The sequence below is a fragment of the Lepidochelys olivacea genome (assembly GCF_965140295.1).
Source record: "Lepidochelys olivacea isolate rLepOli2 genome assembly, chromosome: 6".
NCBI lineage: Eukaryota > Metazoa > Chordata > Testudines > Cheloniidae > Lepidochelys > Lepidochelys olivacea.
In genome coordinates, this window is record NC_140416.1 from 125918222 (window position 1) to 125937979 (window position 19758).

The 19758-nt window shown below is 45.4% G+C and overlaps 1 protein-coding gene across 4 annotated transcripts in view; it reads left to right on the forward strand.

Annotated features, from left to right (window-relative positions):
- Positions 1-19758, forward strand: part of MDGA2 (MAM domain containing glycosylphosphatidylinositol anchor 2) — a 665204-nt gene that overhangs the window by 420829 nt on the left and 224617 nt on the right. For all 4 annotated transcript variants that reach the window (XM_084631535.1, XM_084631536.1, XM_084631538.1 and 1 more), the window contains one exon: positions 5733-6062. In XM_084631535.1, the coding sequence (XP_084487661.1) occupies positions 5733-6062 (330 nt within the window). The remainder of the gene's footprint in view (positions 1-5732; positions 6063-19758) is intronic.

Consider the following 19758-nt stretch of genomic DNA (forward strand, 5'->3'; position numbering starts at 1 on the left):
TGAATATTGCCGTTGATGCAGGCTCCATACAATCACATATGCAAATACCAGCATGCACAAGGCCAAGCATTCCCCACTCCTCTGTGTCAGCTTAGGAGGCTGGCTGTGGCCAGTAAACCATTGTGTCAAAACTTGTGAATTGTGCAGCAGCTAATGCATGCAATTACTGTGTTTGATGCTATTCATATATCTCAAAATATACATTTGCAAGATATGAAACATTTTGGTGGATTAAAGGAGCATTTGGGGTTGATTGGGGTGGGGGAGAGATGATATAACTGAACGCAAAGAATGCAAATAAGCTTTAGTGGAGACACTTTCAGTGTATTTTATAACTTTGAAATGTAATTGTCTGCGAAAACTGTTGGGGGAGAGTGGAGAAGATTGTTTCCCTGGTTTCTATTTGATCACATCACAGTTTTGCAGGGTCTCTTCAGAGACAGACTGACAATTTCCTGAACAGGTTCTGAAGCGCACAGGGCAATTATGGACATTTGCCATATTTTCCAGCACTGTTTGTTGACTGTGTGCAGAAAACCTTGCCAGGACATAGATATTGTAAGCATTTCTCTAGGGCCCCAGCTCCCAGACTCACACGATTACATCCAGATCTAAGTTTTCTTTCTTTTTAAATATTGTGTCTAACCCTCAGGGCTGTGAAGAAAAGCTTGCCCTGAATGTAACTGATGTAGCGACAAAACAAAACAAGCAGAACACCCCTGGGCAGAACTCAGGGCACCGTGGTGTATATCAGTATGTCTGCTCTTAGGTATGGGGGTCATTGGAAAGGATTTGAATCTGGGCCTGCTCAAAGAACAGGTGCTCTAGGAATGGACAAAGAACTGATATGTCGGGGTCATTGGTGCACGTAAACCCTGAGACATTATTGAAAATATAGCTAGAAATAAACTTTCAAGGGATAGGTGATACTTCAACTCCTAACAGATGGGGAAGGGGTGGGGTGCTCCTGAGAGGGGGCAGTGTATGGGCAGAAAATTTAAATGCTCTGAGGACCGTCAGAGGCTTCATCCAGCCTGTGGATCTCGGATTCTGCACTTCAGATCTTGGAGTCGGCTTTTGCTTCCTGGCTCTACAGAAGGTCCACCAGCCTGTGGAGAAATCCCCTGAATCTAGCTCAGTGCAGCAAGAGTCGGGATATTGGCACAGAGACTGAGCGCTTCAGTGCTGTTCACTGCCCCAGCTGCTCTTCCAGTCATTGTGACTGAATCTTCCATGGGAGTCGTGCAGTCTTGGGAAACCTGCCTTCAGCTGCCTGTGAATCTCGTCTCAGGGGAATGTTTGCAAGTGTGGAGGGAGAATCTTCACAAGTTAATACTGATGATGAGCATTAGCTTGCCCGGGGAAGAAAGCATTTAGTGAATCCCTAGGCTTTCCCTCTGTGAGGGTATGTGTCCTGATCCTTCCAGCTATAATAGGAACTGGGCTGGGCAGAGTGCAAGCCAAAAGGTCTGCAATGAAGCAGAGAGGGAAATACAGTAGATGAGATTAGAGATAACACTGTTCTCCTTATTCTCATGAAGTTTCTTGTTCAACACTAGAAGAAAGTGACCCTTTCTGTGATTCTTTACCGGGGAACCTGGCAACCTCCTAAAAACCAGCACCCAGGAGGGGCACCCTCTCTTGGGAGAGTGAGGACGTTTTTGTGGGCAAGGAAGGTGTGGCTGCCTGAAGGGTGTCAATTTATTTGGACAGTTGTCCCTCAAAAATGTTTAGAACATGGAAAGCTTTGATTATTGCTCCTGGATCTTTTACAACCTGAATGTGTGACTAGAACGGCCCTATGTAACCAGCGAATGTAATAGGAAAGGAATGAGCTCTGAGGTAAATAATCGATTTCCAGCTGCTAATCGTGGAACTGAACTGTGTCCCCCTGCAACTGAGTGAGGTTAGGGAGCCATGGATGTTGATTGGCTAACAATGGTACGTAATGCTTTAGGGCTATGATTATAAAACCAAAATTGTTCCCCTCGTGTTGATTGGCTAACAATGGTACGTAATGCTTTAGGGCTATGATTATAAAACCAAAATTGTTCCTCTCGTGTTGGCAGTGGCAATGCAGGTTTTGTGAGGCTCCTGGAGAATACAACCAGAGAGAGAGAGAGGCATTCTTGTTAACCAGGTGTAAAATGGGGAGTCCTTGGTGCTGTGAGCGATGGCTGTGATGCTTGCTGAGAGGCTAGGAAAGAGGGATGCCGTGTGAAGGGAGAGCCTCGTGTGTGGAGAGCAGAAGGGAGAGGAGGAGGGGAATGGCACAGAAGCTTTCACTAGGTCCGATTTTATGGGATCTATAGGCTCCTGTACTTCCTAACAAGAAATACAGTGTTTCAGCACCCTGTTTCTGTGCCTGTGAATCTCCTTTGGGAAAATGATTTGGCTAAGGTGGGTGTTGTACAGGAACCCCTGGGCCTACCTGACAGAAAACTATTTCTGTCATTACAGTGGTTTTAGAAATACAGGGTTTGCCGTAGCCGGTCAGAACATTGTCTGGTCACGTCCAATACCCTGTCGCTGGTTGTTGCTAATACCTGATGCTTCCTCAGAAGTAAAAATAAGACAGCAAACAAAACCATACCTCACTTGCTGGGAGCCAACTGTGCAATGTAGTTCATGGGCAATGAAAGGAGTGTTCCTGACCCATGAGGCTTATGGCCTGAAGCCTGAGACTCCCTTTCTCCTTAGCTTACAGTTGCTCTTATGGTTTTAGCCAAAATGAGGAATGGATGAGATTTAAAGCTTTCGTTTCAACTTTGCTATCCACTTGCTGGGAAAGAGAAATGGCTAAAACTCACTGTGTGTAGGCAAGGGGAAAAATGATTCAGAATTGAAACCAGCTTGGTGATTTTACTACTAAACAGAGCTGACTGAATTATTCCTTACATCATTTATTTAACTTTTCCCCCCTCTGTTTGCAAAGTGTGAGTGTATTTGTTACATCCATGTATTTGTGGGAAATGTATTTGAACAAATTGCAGCTGCTGACTACAAATGTTCACTTTGAGAATTTTCCATTTCTTTATTTGTTGGGTTGGGTTGGACAGCTAAGTCACATGGGCCGGTTTCTGCTTCCTGTGCGGTTGATTGCAACTTTTAAACACTGTAGCAAATGATGAATAACGACTAGCATATTGTGACATGAATTTTTCCATACTAAAATTCATGAAACTTTCAAGATTCAGAAATACTTGATTAGAAACCTAGCAGCCATCCATATACCTCAACAATGAAGTACCCGAGTTTCCAATAACCTTTTGTGTTCTCCAACCTGTGCTACAAGCAAATCAATTCTTTTCTTCTCTAATTAAGATGGTTATGCTATTTCACCAGCCCAAGTTTGTTACTGTGTCTCTGTGTGTCTATTGTCTGTGTGTTTGTCCATCTCTCTCTGTTTGTGGGCTGCTATCCAGATTTTGAAAGATTTTTAGATTTGTGGGTAGAGGATGAAAAGAGAAAAAAACAGATAAAAAATACAATTAAAATATTATCAATGAAGTGTCAAGCAGTTTTATTCCAAGAGTTACTGAGCTAACAGAGAGTCTGAATTAGCATTTTCAACACTTCATAAACAGCTGACGATGGATGCTCTCCTAGCTTGCTTTGTACCTCATAAGTTCATTTCAATTTCATCTTGTTACACTTTCTGTATATGAGCAAACTGTTTATTACCCAAAGTATGAGTATCCTGACAAGAAAATGTTCAGTACACAGCCTTTACCATTTGTAACAATGTCACACTTCATTTGCTGTAAGCGTCTAAATACATGAGGCCAGACAGGGGAATGCTGCTGTGTGTCCTAATTTCACCCCAGAATGCTCCATGCATGAATCGCTGTATGAGCAGTTGCAGGAATAAGGGGGCGGGACAGACAAAGGAACTTTCCACTACGCTAAAAAGTCAAATAATGCAGCAGAAATGTCAGATTTAAATTGTCTTCCAGTTTTTGTGTTTAGCCTGAATATTTGTTTATAAAATTTCCAACTGGTGTTTTCCTTGTGGGGCTTTTCAGTTTGACACAGAATATATAGAGAAATATATTCTGAGAGAGAGAGAGATTATACAAGTAGCATTTACATGCAGTATATCAGAAGTTATACATATTTAAAGAGCTTAATGGTTGACTGTGGGACAGCTTCCAAAAATTAGCATCATACCAGCTGCTTTGCTAATTCAAATTGCCATAGTTTCAGGATAGTTTTAGGTTAGTTTTAAACAAAAATATTGAAAACAAATGTCTGAAGTATGCCATCAAGTTGCTTTTTATGGCAAATTGCTGAATTTGTGTCAGTGACTCTCATCGGTTGAAGATTGTCCTAGCTCAAGAGAGTGTCATGGGGTAGCAGTTAGCATTCTTGGCTGGGACCTCGATCACCTGAGTTCTGATACTGGTTCTGATACTGTCTCCTTAAGCCCTCACTTAATTTCTTTACCTCAGGTTCTTCCTCTGTAAAACTGGGACAGTACTTCCCCTAGTTGGCTGGAGGGTTGAGGATTAATATTAATTAAGTCTTGTCCTAGTGAACTGAAGAAAATAACTTTATTATTAATTTAAAAACCTGTTGATGCTTGTGGCAAGCTCTGTCACTGCAATTTCTGGTTAACATTCTGTCCCCAGCTGTGTGCGCGCATGTTGGCCTCACTTCACTTCGACAGGCGCTGCCCCACCGGGGATAGGCAGCCCCGCTTCATCCCTAGGAAGGGCATGCTGTGTTTGTATAACACTGACAGACCCCGGGCGCTGGTGGGCGGGATCGAACCTGGGACCTCTGGAGCTTAGTGCATGAGCCTCTATCACATGAGCTAAAAGCCCGCTGGCTGTTAGCCAAGGCTGTAGAGCAGACTCATTAATTCTCTCTAAGTGGTCTCTGTGCCGCTAGATGGGACAGACCACCGCACCCAGAAGATGTGTGGGTTACATTTGCACAGCCTCTCTTGGGGAATACACTGGGGAAGGGTAGCTTTAAATTTAAATTGCTTTAAATTGCAACTTCAGAACAGACCGACTAAGGAAGGCTGCTCAGAGGATGCATCCATGCTCCAGGTGTGCTCCTTACCTGGCCACTTCCGGGACTGCAGTTGCTGGCAGTGGGATCCCCACTGAGACAAGCCTGTGGAGGCTGCAGCCTGTGAGCACTGGTAGGAGGAGGGGTGAATCCAGCCCACTAATGGGGGGAAGAGCCGCATGTGTGTACCTCAGGAAGGATTTTAGCCTAGGATTTTGTTTGCTTTTTCCTATAGGCTGTTCCACAGAGCTGTCCCTGACCGCAGACAGATTTGAGGTGACACTGCTGATCATTCCAGTGATATTAGATTGATCTCTGTGTTTTGTTATTTTCAGGCACTCTGATAGGACAGTGGGGGGGGGGGATCTACCTAGAACAACACACGGTCAAAACTGAGGAATCTTGAACTATTTTTATTACCCTTCAATTGCCAGCAGCTCCGCCAGGTTTATTTACTGTCTATTCCTTGTTTGCATGACAATAGCGGTGAGAGCTTTAGCAATGCATATGTATGGCGTGGCTATGACACTAATTAAGGACCCGATCCAGCTAACGTTTAAGCCATGTGTTTGACTTTACGCAAGTGAGTAGTTTACTGTGACTTCAGTGGGACCATTGATGTGCACGGGCGTAAGGGTTTGCAGAATTGTGGGTCTCGGGTGGCAAGAGCTGTACCATATTAGACTAACTGTGGGCATATTTTTATATTTTAGCCTTAAAAAAAGGCCGGTTTTGGATCACGCCTGACCCCTATCACAAAGACGACAACATCCAGATTGGGCGTGAGGTGAAAATCTCCTGCCAGGTGGAAGCTGTTCCTTCTGAGGAGCTCACATTCAGTTGGTTTAAAAATGGACGCCCATTGCGTAGCTCAGAAAGGATGGTCATCACCCAGACTGACCCTGATGTTTCCCCTGGCACCACCAACCTGGACATCATCGACTTGAAATTCACTGACTTTGGAACGTACACTTGCGTGGCATCCCTGAAAGGCGGTGGTATATCCGATATCAGCATTGATGTCAACATATCCAGCAGTACAGGTAAGGCTGCTCCCTTCGACTTTGGCTTTACAAGTTAAAGGTCCAATATTGGCTCTTCCTCAGTGCGCGTGCAAGAGAAGAGGAGCGAACCTAGCAGGCTTCCCCATCACTTGGACTCATGGTTTCCAGAGTGTGGTGCTCCTATGAACAGAAGGCAGAAGGTTGGCTGGGTGGCAGATGATGCTCTGTTCCCCAAAGGAAGGTCGTGCAGCTGCTTGCATCTAGTAATAGACATTGGGTGTGGGGCAGGCAGCTGTGTTTTAATGAGTATGTAAGGGAATACTGGGGCTTATGCTGCTCCCAGTTGGCAAAATCCCATAGGCATCCATTGTGGTTTAGGTACTCAATGCATGCTCATTTCTGTGTCTTACTAAAAAGTATCTCTCTCTGCTGGCAATTGTCTCAGCTAAGAGTATCTTCCAATGCGTATGGAGTGCGTGTGTTTCTCTCTGAACAGATGGATGGCTTGTAACTCATGTGAACACATATTCATGAATATTGCAGTTTCTTGCATTTTTTTACCAGTGGCTGATTTTAGTGACTGACGCAGCCCCCATTGTTACTGCAGCCACAGAACAACAAAAATCCTTAGATTAGTATGGAATGCTTTCTGGTAGAGTCAGTTACTTTCTGCATTTGTTACCCATGATCGGGTTTTTATAAATTAAAAAGGTTTTCTCCCCCCGGTATGTCAAATCAAATATGAATAGAGCAAAACTGACTGTCTCCTTTCTCTCGTGAGTTTGAAAAAAAACAGCAAAGGCCCTTCAACCAGGTCCAAATGAAAGCTGCTTTATACTTTTTTATAATCTAGAAAATATATTTTGTAATAGAAAATATTCTTTCTGCCATCACTGAAAAAAAAAGGATTGCTATTCAGTTTTTCCAGTACAAATGAATGTATGTTTCCAGATAAGTTAAAATCGCAAATTTGTGTTAAAGTACACAGGCAAAGCATGTCAGTGTTTTGTGCCTTATAGCTCCTGTCTTTGATATGCTACATGGCTACAGCTTTCATCAGGTTATGCTAACTGTCGTAGACCCATAGACTTAAAGGCCAGAAGGGACTGTTGTGATCTTCACTGGATTCTTTCCAATTTTTCCACATCCTTCTTGTAGTGTGGGGCCCAAAACTGGACACAGTACTCCAGATGAGGCCTCACTAATGTTGAATAGAGGGGAATGATCCACAGTGACCTTAGGCTTATCTGTTAGGACAGCCGCCCAGGATATTAAGGGAGAATTTTTCTCCCACTTTGACACCAGTAGTTATTCCATGTCCCTGCCCCTTAGAGGAGTCTAAGAAACAGTTGGGAGGAAGATGAGGAGAAGGAAGGTCTGCTGTAAACTACACACACAGCCAAATGCGACAGGGAGTTTCTGCCATAGTTATGCTTAAGCCTTGGATCCAGAAGAATGCTGTCAACAAGTCTCAGAAGGGGAACAAGAAGCATCCTTGGCCATCACAAACCTTCAGAAGGCTGCAGCAAATCCGGAAGACCGGGAGAAGGGGGACCCTTGTCTCAGACCTTGATCTCAGCTGTCATAAATATAAAGGGAAGGGTAAACCCCTTTGAAATCCCTCCTGGCCAGGGGAAAGCTCCTCTCACCTGTAAAGGGTTAAGAAGCTAAAGGTAACCTCGCTGGCACCTGACCAAAATGACCAATGAGGAGACAAGATACTTTCAAAAGCTGGGAGGAGGGAGAGGAACAAAGGGCTGTCTGTAGTCGTCTTGGCCGGGGACAGAACAGGAATGGAGTCTTAGAACTTTTAGTAAGTAATCTAGCTAGGTATGTGTTAGATTATGATTTCTTTAAATGGCTGAGACAAGAATTGTGCTGAATAGAATAACTATTTCTGTCTGTGTATCTTTTTTGTAACTTAAGGTTTTGCCTAGAGGGGTTCTCTATGTTTTTGAATCTAATTACCCTGTAAGATATATACCATCCTGATTTTACAGGGGGGATTTCTTTATTTCTATTTACTTCTATTTTTTATTAAAAGTCTTCTTGTAAAACACTGAATGCTTTTTCATTGTTCTCAGATCCAAGGGTTTGGGTTTGTGGTCACCTATGCAAATTGGTGAGGCTTTTTATCCAACATTTCCCAGGAAAGGGGGGGTGCAAGTGTTGGGAGGATTGTTCATTGTTCTTAAGATCCAAGGGTCTGGGTCTGTAGTCACCTAGGCAAATTGGTGAGGCTTTTTACCAAACCTTGTCCAGGAAGTGGGGTGCAAGGTTTTGGGAAGTATTTTGGGGGGAAGGACGCGTCCAAACAGCTCTTCCCCAGTAACCAGTATTAGTTTGGTGGTGGTAGCGGCCATTCCAAGGATAACGGGGGTAATATTTGTTACCTTGGGGAAGTTTTGACCTAAGCTGGTAAAGATAAGCTTAGGAGGTTTTTCATGCAGGTCCCCACATCTGTACCCTAGAGTTCAGAGTGGGGGAGGAACCTTGACATGGTGGCACAGTGGTGGGATTAACCTGAAATCATTTTGAGATCCAGTTGAGATTTTTTGAACTAGAAATACAGATTTTAAAAAGGAATTTTTAGGAAGTCCAGAAGGCAGCTTTGAAACTGAAAGCAGCTTGGTTTCTCTCTGCTTTGTGGCCAAGCAGAGACAAAAGGGGATTATCTTGTGAATTGCAGATTTTCTTTGCCTGGAGGCAGGGTACTTAACTCCTGCAGGGAAATTCACAGTCTTCCAACCCAGAGGTTTGTTTTTTTTTCTCTTTTCTTCCTAAAAGTAAATAGGGGGTGTGTGCTCTACCCATTTGCCTGGAGACAAAAGTGGCAGGGTTTTTTTTTAGGATTTTGATTTTTTTTTTTTTTTTGTTTTACAAGGAGCACAGGTTTGAAAAGAAATTTTTTTCTTCTTTGGGCTGGGTAAGCAGGTTTCCAAGTAGTTGGAGGTTTTTTGCTTTAATTTGGGCCCAGAGCAGAGACAAGGGAATTGTCTTTTTCTGTAGGCTGACCATCACTATCAGAGAATAGGTATTCTATTCCAGCACAGCAAAATTTTACAGCCAAGTTTTGTTTGTTTATTTCTAAACCTCGGGTGTAAGGTTAGTTAAAAACAGAGAGGTTAGAATGGCCAAATCCTCAGCTCGACTACAGCTGGAATTAGCCAAATTTCAGGCTGAGGAAAAACAAAGGGAACATGAAAGACAGATAGAACTCATGCAGCTGAAGAAGGAACAAGAAAGGGAGGCAGAACAACACCAAGAGGCTGCCCACAAGAGGGAAATGGAGGCAAGGAAGCATGTGGAGGAGGAGAGGGAAAAAGAGAGGAAGCATGTGGAGGAGGAGAAGGAAAAAGAGAGGAAGCATGTGGAGGAGATGGAGAGGATAAAGGCCCAGCAGAATATACCAACAAACCCTAGCCATCCTTCTCCAGGTACCACTTCCCATCCCAGAAAGTTCCCCACCTACAAGGCAGGTGATGATACTGAGGCCTTCTTAGAAAACTTCGAAAGGGCCTGCCTTGGGTACAACATCTCTACTGACCAATACATGGTAGAGCTGAGGCCGCAGCTCAGTGGACCCTTAGCTGAGGTGGCAGCTGAAATGCCTAAAGAACACATGAACAAGTATGAACTGTTTAAATCCAAGGCGAGAGTCAGAATGGGGATAACACCCGAGCAGTCTCGTCGGAGGTTCAGAGCCCTAAGGTGGAAACCAGACGTGTCATTTACCCGACATGCCTACCACATTGTAAAACATTGGGATGCCTGGATATCAGGAGCAAGTGTTGAATCTCCAGTAAATTTGCCCTTCCTAATGCAAATGGAACAATTCTTAGAGGGTGTTCCTGAGGAAATAGAAAGATACATCCTAGATGGGAAACCCAAAACTGTAATTGAGGCAGGAGAGATTGGAGCCAGATGGGTGGAGGTGGCAGAGAAGAAGAAAACTGGTCGCAGTTGGAGCGGAGACCAGAAGGGACCACCCCAGACCACACCCTATTACCGGGGGCCGCCCAAAGCCCCACCTACCTCCCAAAGAACCCTCCAGACCCCTTATCGTCCCACCACCCCGTTCTCCAGCAACCCTCCTCGCCCCAGTGACCCGTCAGCTGGACGATGTTTTAAGTGTAACGAGCTGGGGCATGTAAAGGCCAACTGCCCCAAGAACCCCAACAGATTACAGTTCATTGCACCGGAATCACACCAGAGGTCCACAGGCCCAGATACCTCCCAGATACCCTTGGAGCGGAGGGAAACTGTGAGTGTGGGTGGGAAGAAGGTCACCGCGTGGAGGGACACCGGAGCACAAGTGTCAGCTATCCATGCTTCCTTAGTGGACCCCAATTTAATCAACCCAGAGATCCAAGTGACGATTCAACCCTTCAAGTCCAACTCTTTCAATTTGCCTACAGCCAAGTTGCCTGTCCAGTACAAGGGCTGGTCAGGAATGTGGACTTTTGCAGTCTATGATGATTATCCCATCCCCATGCTGTTGGGGGAAGACTTGGCCAATCATGTGAAGCAGGCCAAGAGGGTGGGAATGGTCACCCGCAACCAGGCTAAACAAGCCGTGAGGCCTAGCTCTGTTCCGGAAACTTCTATCAGGACCCAGTCAGAGGTGATGGACCTGGACCCCAGGCCAATGTCTGCAACAGCAGTAGTGGATCCAGTCCCAGAGACCCAGACGGAACCAGTCCCAGAACCGGAACCAGCCGAACAACCAACACCAGACCCCGTGTCAGCACTGAATCCAGTACTTGCAACCTCAACACCAGAGGGCCCCACCGAACCTGAACTGGCAGCAGCCGATAACCCTACACAAGAGGCTCAGCCGGAGCCTGAATCCCAACATAGTACACCAGCGGAGAGCGGTTCACAGTCAACAGAAACAGCTCCATCCCCTATATCGCTTCCAGAGGGACCAAGCCTAGGTCCACAATCCCATGAGGAACTGATGTCTCCAGCATCAAGGGAACAGTTCCAGACCGAACAGGAAGCAGATGAAAGCCTCCAGAGAGCTTGGACGGCGGCACGGAGCAACCCACCGCCTCTCAGCTCTTCTAATCGATCCAGGTTTGTTGTAGAAAGAGGACTTTTATACAAGGAAACTCTTTCTGGGGGACACCAGGAAGACTGGCATCCTCAGAGACAGTTGGTAGTTCCAACTAAATACCGGGCCAAGCTCTTGAGCTTAGCCCATGATCACCCTAGTGGCCATGCTGGGGTGAACAGGACCAAAGACCGTTTGGGGGGGTCATTCCACTGGGAGGGAATGGGCAAGGATGTTTCTACCTATGTCCAGTCTTGTGAGGTGTGCCAAAGAGTGGGAAAACCCCAAGACCAGGTCAAAGCTCCTCTCCAGCCACTCCCCATCATTGAAGTTCCATTTCAGCGAGTAGCTGTGGATATTCTGGGTCCTTTTCCGAAAAAGACACCCAGAGGAAAGCAGTACATACTGACTTTCATGGATTTTGCCACCCGATGGCCGGAAGCAGTAGCTCTAAGCAACACCAGGGCTAAAAGTGTGTGCCAGGCACTAGCAGACATTTTTGCCAGGGTAGGTTGGCCCTCCGACATCCTCACAGATGCAGGGACTAATTTCCTGGCAGGAACTATGAAAAACCTTTGGGAAGCTCATGGGGTAAATCACTTGGTTGCCACTCCTTACCATCATCAAACAAATGGCATGGTGGAGAAGTTTAATGGAACTTTGGGGGCCATGATACGTAAATTCGTAAATGAGCACTCCAATGATTGGGACCTAGTATTGCAGCAGTTGCTCTTTGCCTACAGAGCTGTACCACATCCCAGTTTAGGGTTTTCCCCATTTGAACTTGTATATGGCCGTGAGGTTAAGGGGCCATTGCAGTTGGTGAAGCAGCAATGGGAGGGATTTACACCTTCTCCAGGAACTAACATTCTGGACTTTGTAACCAACCTACAAAACACCCTCCGAACCTCTTTAGCCCTTGCTAGAGAAAACTTACAGGATGCTCAAAAAGAGCAAAAAGCCTGGTATGATAAACATGCCAGAGAGCGTTCCTTCAAAGTAGGAGACCAGGTCATGGTCTTAAAGGCGCTCCAGGCCCATAAAATGGAAGCATCGTGGGAAGGGCCATTCGTGGTCCAGGAGCGCCTGGGAGCTGTTAATTATCTCATAGCATTCCCCACCTCCAACCGAAAGCCTAAGGTGTATCATATTAATTCTCTAAAGCCCTTTTATTCCAGAGAATTAAAGGTTTGTCAGTTTACAGCCCAGGGAGGAGACGACGCTGAGTGGCCTGAAGGTGTCTATTATGAAGGGAAATGTGCTGGTGGTGTGGAAGAGGTGAACCTCTCCATGACCCTTGGGCGTATGCAGCGACAGCAGATCCAGGAGCTGTGCACTAGCTACGCGCCAACGTTCTCAGCCACCCCAGGACTGACTGAACGGGCATACCACTCCATTGACACAGGTAATGCTCACCCAATTAGGGTCCACCCTTACCGGGTGTCTCCTCAAGCTAAAACTGCTATAGAACGGGAGATCCAGGATATGTTACAGATGGGTGTAATCCGCCCCTCTGAAAGTGCATGGGCATCTCCAGTGGTTCTAGTTCCCAAACCAGATGGGGAAATACGTTTTTGCGTGGACTACCGTAAGCTAAATGCTGTAACTCGCCCAGACAACTATCCCATGCCACGCACAGATGAACTATTAGAGAAACTGGGAAGGGCCCAGTTCATCTCTACCTTGGACTTAACCAAGGGGTACTGGCAGGTACCGCTAGATGAATCTGCCAAGGAAAGGTCAGCCTTCATCACACATCTCGGGCTGTATGAATTTAATGTACTCCCTTTCGGGCTGCGAAATGCACCCGCCACTTTCCAAAGACTTGTAGATGGTCTCCTAGCGGGATTAGGAGAATATGCAGTCGCCTACCTTGACGATGTGGCCATATTTTCGGATTCCTGGGCAGACCACCTGGAACATCTACAAAAAGTCCTTGAGCGCATAAGGGAGGCAGGACTAACTGTTAAGGCTAAGAAGTGTCAAATAGGCCTAAACAGAGTGACTTACCTTGGACACCAGGTGGGTCAAGGAACTATCAGCCCCCTACAGGCCAAAGTGGATGCTATCCAAAAGTGGCCTGTCCCAAAGTCAAAGAAACAGGTTCAATCCTTCTTAGGCTTGGCCGGTTATTACAGACGATTTGTACCGCACTACAGCCAAATCGCTGCCCCACTGACAGACCTAACCAAAAAGAAACAGCCAAATGCTGTTCAGTGGACCGGAAAGTGTCAGAAGGCCTTTAACAAGCTTAAAGCGACACTCATGTCTGACCCTGTACTAAGGGCCCCAGACTTTGATAAACCGTTCCTAGTAACCACAGATGCATCCGAGCGTGGTGTGGGAGCAGTTTTAATGCAGAAAGGACCTGATCAAGAATTCCACCCTGTAGTGTTTCTCAGCAAAAAACTGTCTGAGAGGGAAAGCAACTGGTCAGTCACTGAAAAAGAATGTTATGCCATTGTCTACGCTCTGGAAAAGCTACGCCCATATGTTTGGGGACGGCGTTTCCACCTGCAAACCGACCATGCTGCACTAAAGTGGCTTCACACCGTCAAAGAAACTAACAAAAAACTTCTTCGGTGGAGTTTAGCTCTCCAAGATTTTGATTTCGACATCCAACACATCTCAGGAGCTTCTAACAAAGTGGCTGATGCACTCTCCCGTGAAAGTTTCCCAGAATCAACTGGTTAAAATCGTCCTTGAGATGTGGAAAATATTGTTAGTCTTTATGTACTTGGTAGTATATTTAGAGATGCATGTGTCTTATTAACTCTGTTTTTCCTAGAGCTCCAGGAAGAAATCCCAGCCAGTGTTTCACCCTAGCTGAGATTTGGGGGGCGTGTCATAAATATAAAGGGAAGGGTAAACCCCTTTGAAATCCCTCCTGGCCAGGGGAAAGCTCCTCTCACCTGTAAAGGGTTAAGAAGCTAAAGGTAACCTCGCTGGCACCTGACCAAAATGACCAATGAGGAGACAAGATACTTTCAAAAGCTGGGAGGAGGGAGAGGAACAAAGGGCTGTCTGTAGTCGTCTTGGCCGGGGACAGAACAGGAATGGAGTCTTAGAACTTTTAGTAAGTAATCTAGCTAGGTATGTGTTAGATTATGATTTCTTTAAATGGCTGAGACAAGAATTGTGCTGAATAGAATAACTATTTCTGTCTGTGTATCTTTTTTGTAACTTAAGGTTTTGCCTAGAGGGGTTCTCTATGTTTTTGAATCTAATTACCCTGTAAGATATATACCATCCTGATTTTACAGGGGGGATTTCTTTATTTCTATTTACTTCTATTTTTTATTAAAAGTCTTCTTGTAAAACACTGAATGCTTTTTCATTGTTCTCAGATCCAAGGGTTTGGGTTTGTGGTCACCTATGCAAATTGGTGAGGCTTTTTATCCAACATTTCCCAGGAAAGGGGGGGTGCAAGTGTTGGGAGGATTGTTCATTGTTCTTAAGATCCAAGGGTCTGGGTCTGTAGTCACCTAGGCAAATTGGTGAGGCTTTTTACCAAACCTTGTCCAGGAAGTGGGGTGCAAGGTTTTGGGAAGTATTTTGGGGGGAAGGACGCGTCCAAACAGCTCTTCCCCAGTAACCAGTATTAGTTTGGTGGTGGTAGCGGCCATTCCAAGGATAACGGGGGTAATATTTGTTACCTTGGGGAAGTTTTGACCTAAGCTGGTAAAGATAAGCTTAGGAGGTTTTTCATGCAGGTCCCCACATCTGTACCCTAGAGTTCAGAGTGGGGGAGGAACCTTGACATCAGCATTGGAAGGGAACTGCCAGGTTGGGTCTGATTCTGAGTGACATCAGAAGGGCTTTGGCCCCAGGGATCCACTCCCTCAGATTCCTCCTCTCAGACTGTAAACTCTGAATTCATCTAGGCCTGGACCACTGCACCCAGGGCTGCCCTCCCTCCGCTTTTCTGCCAGTGGTGGGCAGCTGTATGTTGTACTCAGTGCTCCAGCAGAACCCTCCGGCTGCCCACAGGGATGCATTGATTTTTACACCCCCTAGCTGGCCTTCCCATGCCTCCTCCATGGCCAGTGCTGCCTCCTTTCTTGGGCTGTGTTGGCCCTGCAGGACCCCAGTAGGTGAGAGGCCAGGGCTGCCTTTCACCATTTTCCACCTTTGCCAGAAGCTAGCATAGACACTGGGGGTTCTCTGGTCCCCCATCTAGACCAGCTGAGGAAGGGAGTTAGTAACATCTGTCTGATAGAGAGAGGATGTTGAACACTCAAAGGATCTAGCAGGATGTTTAGGGCTGGCTATTATCACATTTGGAAAACAGGTTCTCACTGTTGCACTTGCCAGCCTCCTGGAACAGTATCAAGGTATGAAGGACAAGAAAAAAACATCAAAGGAATTACACAAGTGCTGCCCATCTCAGAGGGAAAAGCTGTAAAACAGGGTAACAGTAGTTGTCAAAACTCTGGCATGTCACCCAAGACCAGAGAGAGAAGGCAGGATGCACAGTCAACGGAACAAGTTTCACATGAAGACTTTTCTCCCCTTCCCCTGTGGTGCTCACTAGTGTCCATATTGGTGTCCATCCTTGGTTCATCTTTTGACCATGTGATTGGGTCCTAAACTCTCTCTAGCGCTTTTCCTCAGTAGATCTCAAAGAAGGTTGGTATCATTATCCCCATTTTACAGATGGGGAAACTGAGGCCCAGAGAGATTAAGTGACTGGCCAAAGGTCACACAGCAGGTCAGTGGCAGAGATGGGAATAGATCCATGGTCTCCTGAGTCCCAGTCTAGTGCTCTATGCACTGGGCCACAGACTTACAGACAAAACAATCAGTGATTCAGATACTTGGAGTGCTAATTTCTATCTTCATGTTTATTTATCACAAAGGCAGTGAAGACAGAGCCTATGAGCAACAGCCTCACACACCTGAGCTTTCGATGTAGTGTAGCATGCACTCCAGCTGTACAGTTTAGCAGTGCTCATCTTACTAACTGGGACAGGAGTGAAGTGGAAAGAGAGAGAAGATTGTTAGCTGGCAAATGCAATGTTGGGGCCTGATGGATGCATGTGGGAGAATGGCATTCTGTGAACTCATGCGTACCCTCTCTAGCAGAAAGTTACCAGTGCATTATCTTTACTTGCTATAGGATCATCTGGAAGAGTAATAGAATAGTAATAGAATAAATCAGAAGCATCATTCAGATGACCATACCTGTCAGCTTTTCATAATTTCTGCAGGCAGTGATGTATTATGTCAGTACTTAGGTTCACTGTCCCGTAACATGCAAGACAAAGAGAAAGAGGGAGGAAAAAATATCATTCAGAACCAGTCTTCCTTAACGGCTTAAAAGACATGTCTATTTGTATGACTTCATCACCCAATTAGGGAAAGCTGAAAGTGTTTCAGTCTGAATTTGAAGGTCATTAGTGATTCATCAAGATTCATAACTGCTGAGATAGAGATGAACATAAGGTCCATGCACAAACACATTTTCCAAGTGCCAGAACTGAGCATTGCTATCTTACACATCTTGCTGTTCATCAGCTATCTGACTCTGGGTATGATCCTTCATTCCTTACTCCGGCAGGATTCCCACTGCTGCCGAAAGGGGAGGACACAAAACCTCACATACTGCATTGCGAGGAAGGGAAGTTTGCTGAAGCTAACTTTCATGGGATGTGCTGTAGCAGCCTCCCACCAATCAGAAACGGATAACAGTACCAGGGGACATGACACATTTCCAGAGCCTATAGAATTCCATTTGTGCATCAGGAGTGAATTTCATTGGATGTTTGTGAAATTAAAGACCCTCCCTTTCTGCAGGACAAGTGTAGTTTTAAAGGTTCAGTGGTAATGCGCTCGAGCCATTACCTTTCCAGATCTGTGTGCTCCCAAACCGTTTAGACTTCCAAATCTGATTCTGATGCAAATTAAACAGATGACCCAAATCTCCTAAGAAACACTCCTGACCTGAGCAGTGCTTTAAAGTGGCTGCAGAGTCGCGGCACAAGCGCTGGGAGGGCGCTCTGCTGGTGCTCTGTCTACACTGGCACGTTACAGTGCTGAAACCTGCATCACTCAGGGGAATGTTTCTTCACACTCCTGAGCGGGAAAGGTGCAGCGCTGTAAAGTGCAGTGTAGACAAGCCCTTACTAAGTTCAAGATATACCATGTCTACTGCTTCCTCCCTGTCCACAAGGCTTGATACCCTGTCAAAGAAATCTATTAGGTTGGTTTGACACGATTTGTTCTTGACAAATCCATGCTGACTGTTAGAATCATAGAATATCAGGGTTGGAAGGGACCTCAGGAGGTCATCTAGTCCAACCCCCTGCTCAAAGCAGGGCCAATCCCCAACTAAATCATCCCAGCCAGGGCTTTGACCTTAAAAACTTCAAATGAAGGAGATTCCACCACCTCCCTAGGTAACGCGTTCCAGTGTTTCACCACCCTCCTAGTGAAAAAAGTTTTTCCTAATATCCAACCTAAACCTCCCCCACTGCAACTTGAGACCATTACTCCTCATTCTGTCATCTGCTACCACTGAGAACAGTCTAGCTCCATTCTCTTTGGAACCCCCTTTCAGGTAGTTGAAAGCAGCTTTCAAATCCCCCCTCATTCTTCTCTTCCGCAGACTAAACAATCCCAGTTCCCTCAGCCTCTCCTCATAAGTCATGTGTTCCAGTCCCCTAATCAGTTTTGTTGCCCTTCGTTGGACTCTCTCCAATTTCTCCACATCCTTCTTGTAGTGTGGGGCCCAAAACTGGACACAGTACTCCAGATGAGGCCTCACCAATGCCGAATAGAGGAGAACGATCAGATCACGTCCCTCGATCTGCTGGCAATGCCCCTGTTACTTATCACCTTATTATCGTCTAGGTGTTTGCAAATTGATTGCTTAATTATTTGCTCAATTATCTTTCCAGGTACTGAGGTTAAGGTGAGTGGTCTGTATTTCCCTGGGTTGTCCTTATTTCCTGTTTTATAGATTGGCACATAGGTGGAGTTTGGGGATGCAAGGGGGTGTTGCCCTCCCCCACTCCCCTGGCCCCCCAAACTACAAGCCTCAGGCAGGCAGCCTGAGTGTGCAGTTTTCAGAGTAACAGCCGTGTTAGTCTGTATTTGCAAAAAGAAAAGGAGTACATGTGGCACCTTAGAGACTAACCAATTTATTTGAGCATAAGCTTTTTGAGTGTGCAGTGTAATGAGTTCTGCAGAGGAGACTGGAGAAGTGCTGTTCCCAGCTCGTGCCCCTGGGGCAGGGAGTCAGAATTTTGTTTATAAACAGAGTGATTAACGGGTGTTTAAGGTTAGGAAACATTCTAACAGCCCTTTCTTAAGTTAAATGATCTGTTCCAAGTTTGGTGAACTACAAAAAGTAAGTAGCCTAAATGATGGAAAGCAACTGTTGATTTTCTATAATTGTTTCAATTGTTGTATTGAAGAGGTGGTAAGAAAGTTACTAATATCCTTCTTTGAGAAGATAACTGATTTTTTAGACAAAAGAAATGCAGCAGATCTAATCTACTTGGATTTCAGGAAGGCACCTCATACAGTTCCACAAGAGAAATTATTAGTTAAATTGGAGAAGATGAGGATTAATATTAGAACTGAGAGGTGGATAAGGAACTGGCTAAAGGAGAGCCTACAACAAGTCATACTGAAAGATGAACTCTCAGGCTAGAGGGAGGTTACTAGTGGAGTTCCTCAGGGATCAGTCTTGGGACCAATCTCATTTAACATTTTTATTACTGACCTTGGCACAAAAAGTGGGAGTGTGCTAATAAAATATGAAGATGGCACAAAGTTGGGAGGTATTGCCAATACGGAAGAGGACTGGAATATACAAGAAGATCTGGATGACCTTGTAATAGAAGTAATAGAAAATGGATGATACTTAATAGAACAAAATGCAAGATCATGCATTTAGAGACTAACAGCAAGAATTTTTGCTATAAGCTGGGGACTTATTAGTTGGAAGTGACAGAGGTGGAGAAAGACCTGGGTGTATTGGTTGATCACAGGATGACTATGAGCGGTCAATGTGGTGCGGCAGTGAAAAAAGGCTAATACAGTCCTAGGATCATCAGGCGAGATATTTCCAATAGAGACAGAGAAGTGTTATTACCATCATACAAGGCAGTGGTGAGACCTCATCTGGAATGTTGTGTGCAATGCTGATCTCCCATATTTAAGAAAGATGAATTCAAACTGGAACAGGTGAAGAGGAGGCTACTAGGATGACCCAAGAAATGGAGAATCTACCTTATCAGTGGAGACTCAAAGAGCTTGGCTTGTTTAGCTGAACCAAAAGAAGGCTGAGGGGAGCTATGATTGCTCTCTATAAATGCATCAGAGGGATAAGTACCAGGGAGGGAGAGGAGTTATTTAAGTTAAGTGGCAATGAAGTGAGGCTGACCGGTCTGTAGTTCCCTGGGTTCTCTTTCTTCCCTTTTTAAAATATGGGCACTATATTTTCCTTTTTCCAATTGTCTGGGACCTCTCACAAAAGTGTTTACAGAATTCCTACTACACGGTACCAACATATTTACAAAAATCTTCTCTCTGATGCTCCACAGCCACACACAGCACAATCTCACGTGATATTTCATCCCCGCTCTCGAATCATAGAACATCAGGGTGGGAAGGGACCCCAGGAGGTGTCTAGTCCAACCCCCTGCTCAAAGCAGGACCAACCCCAGAACA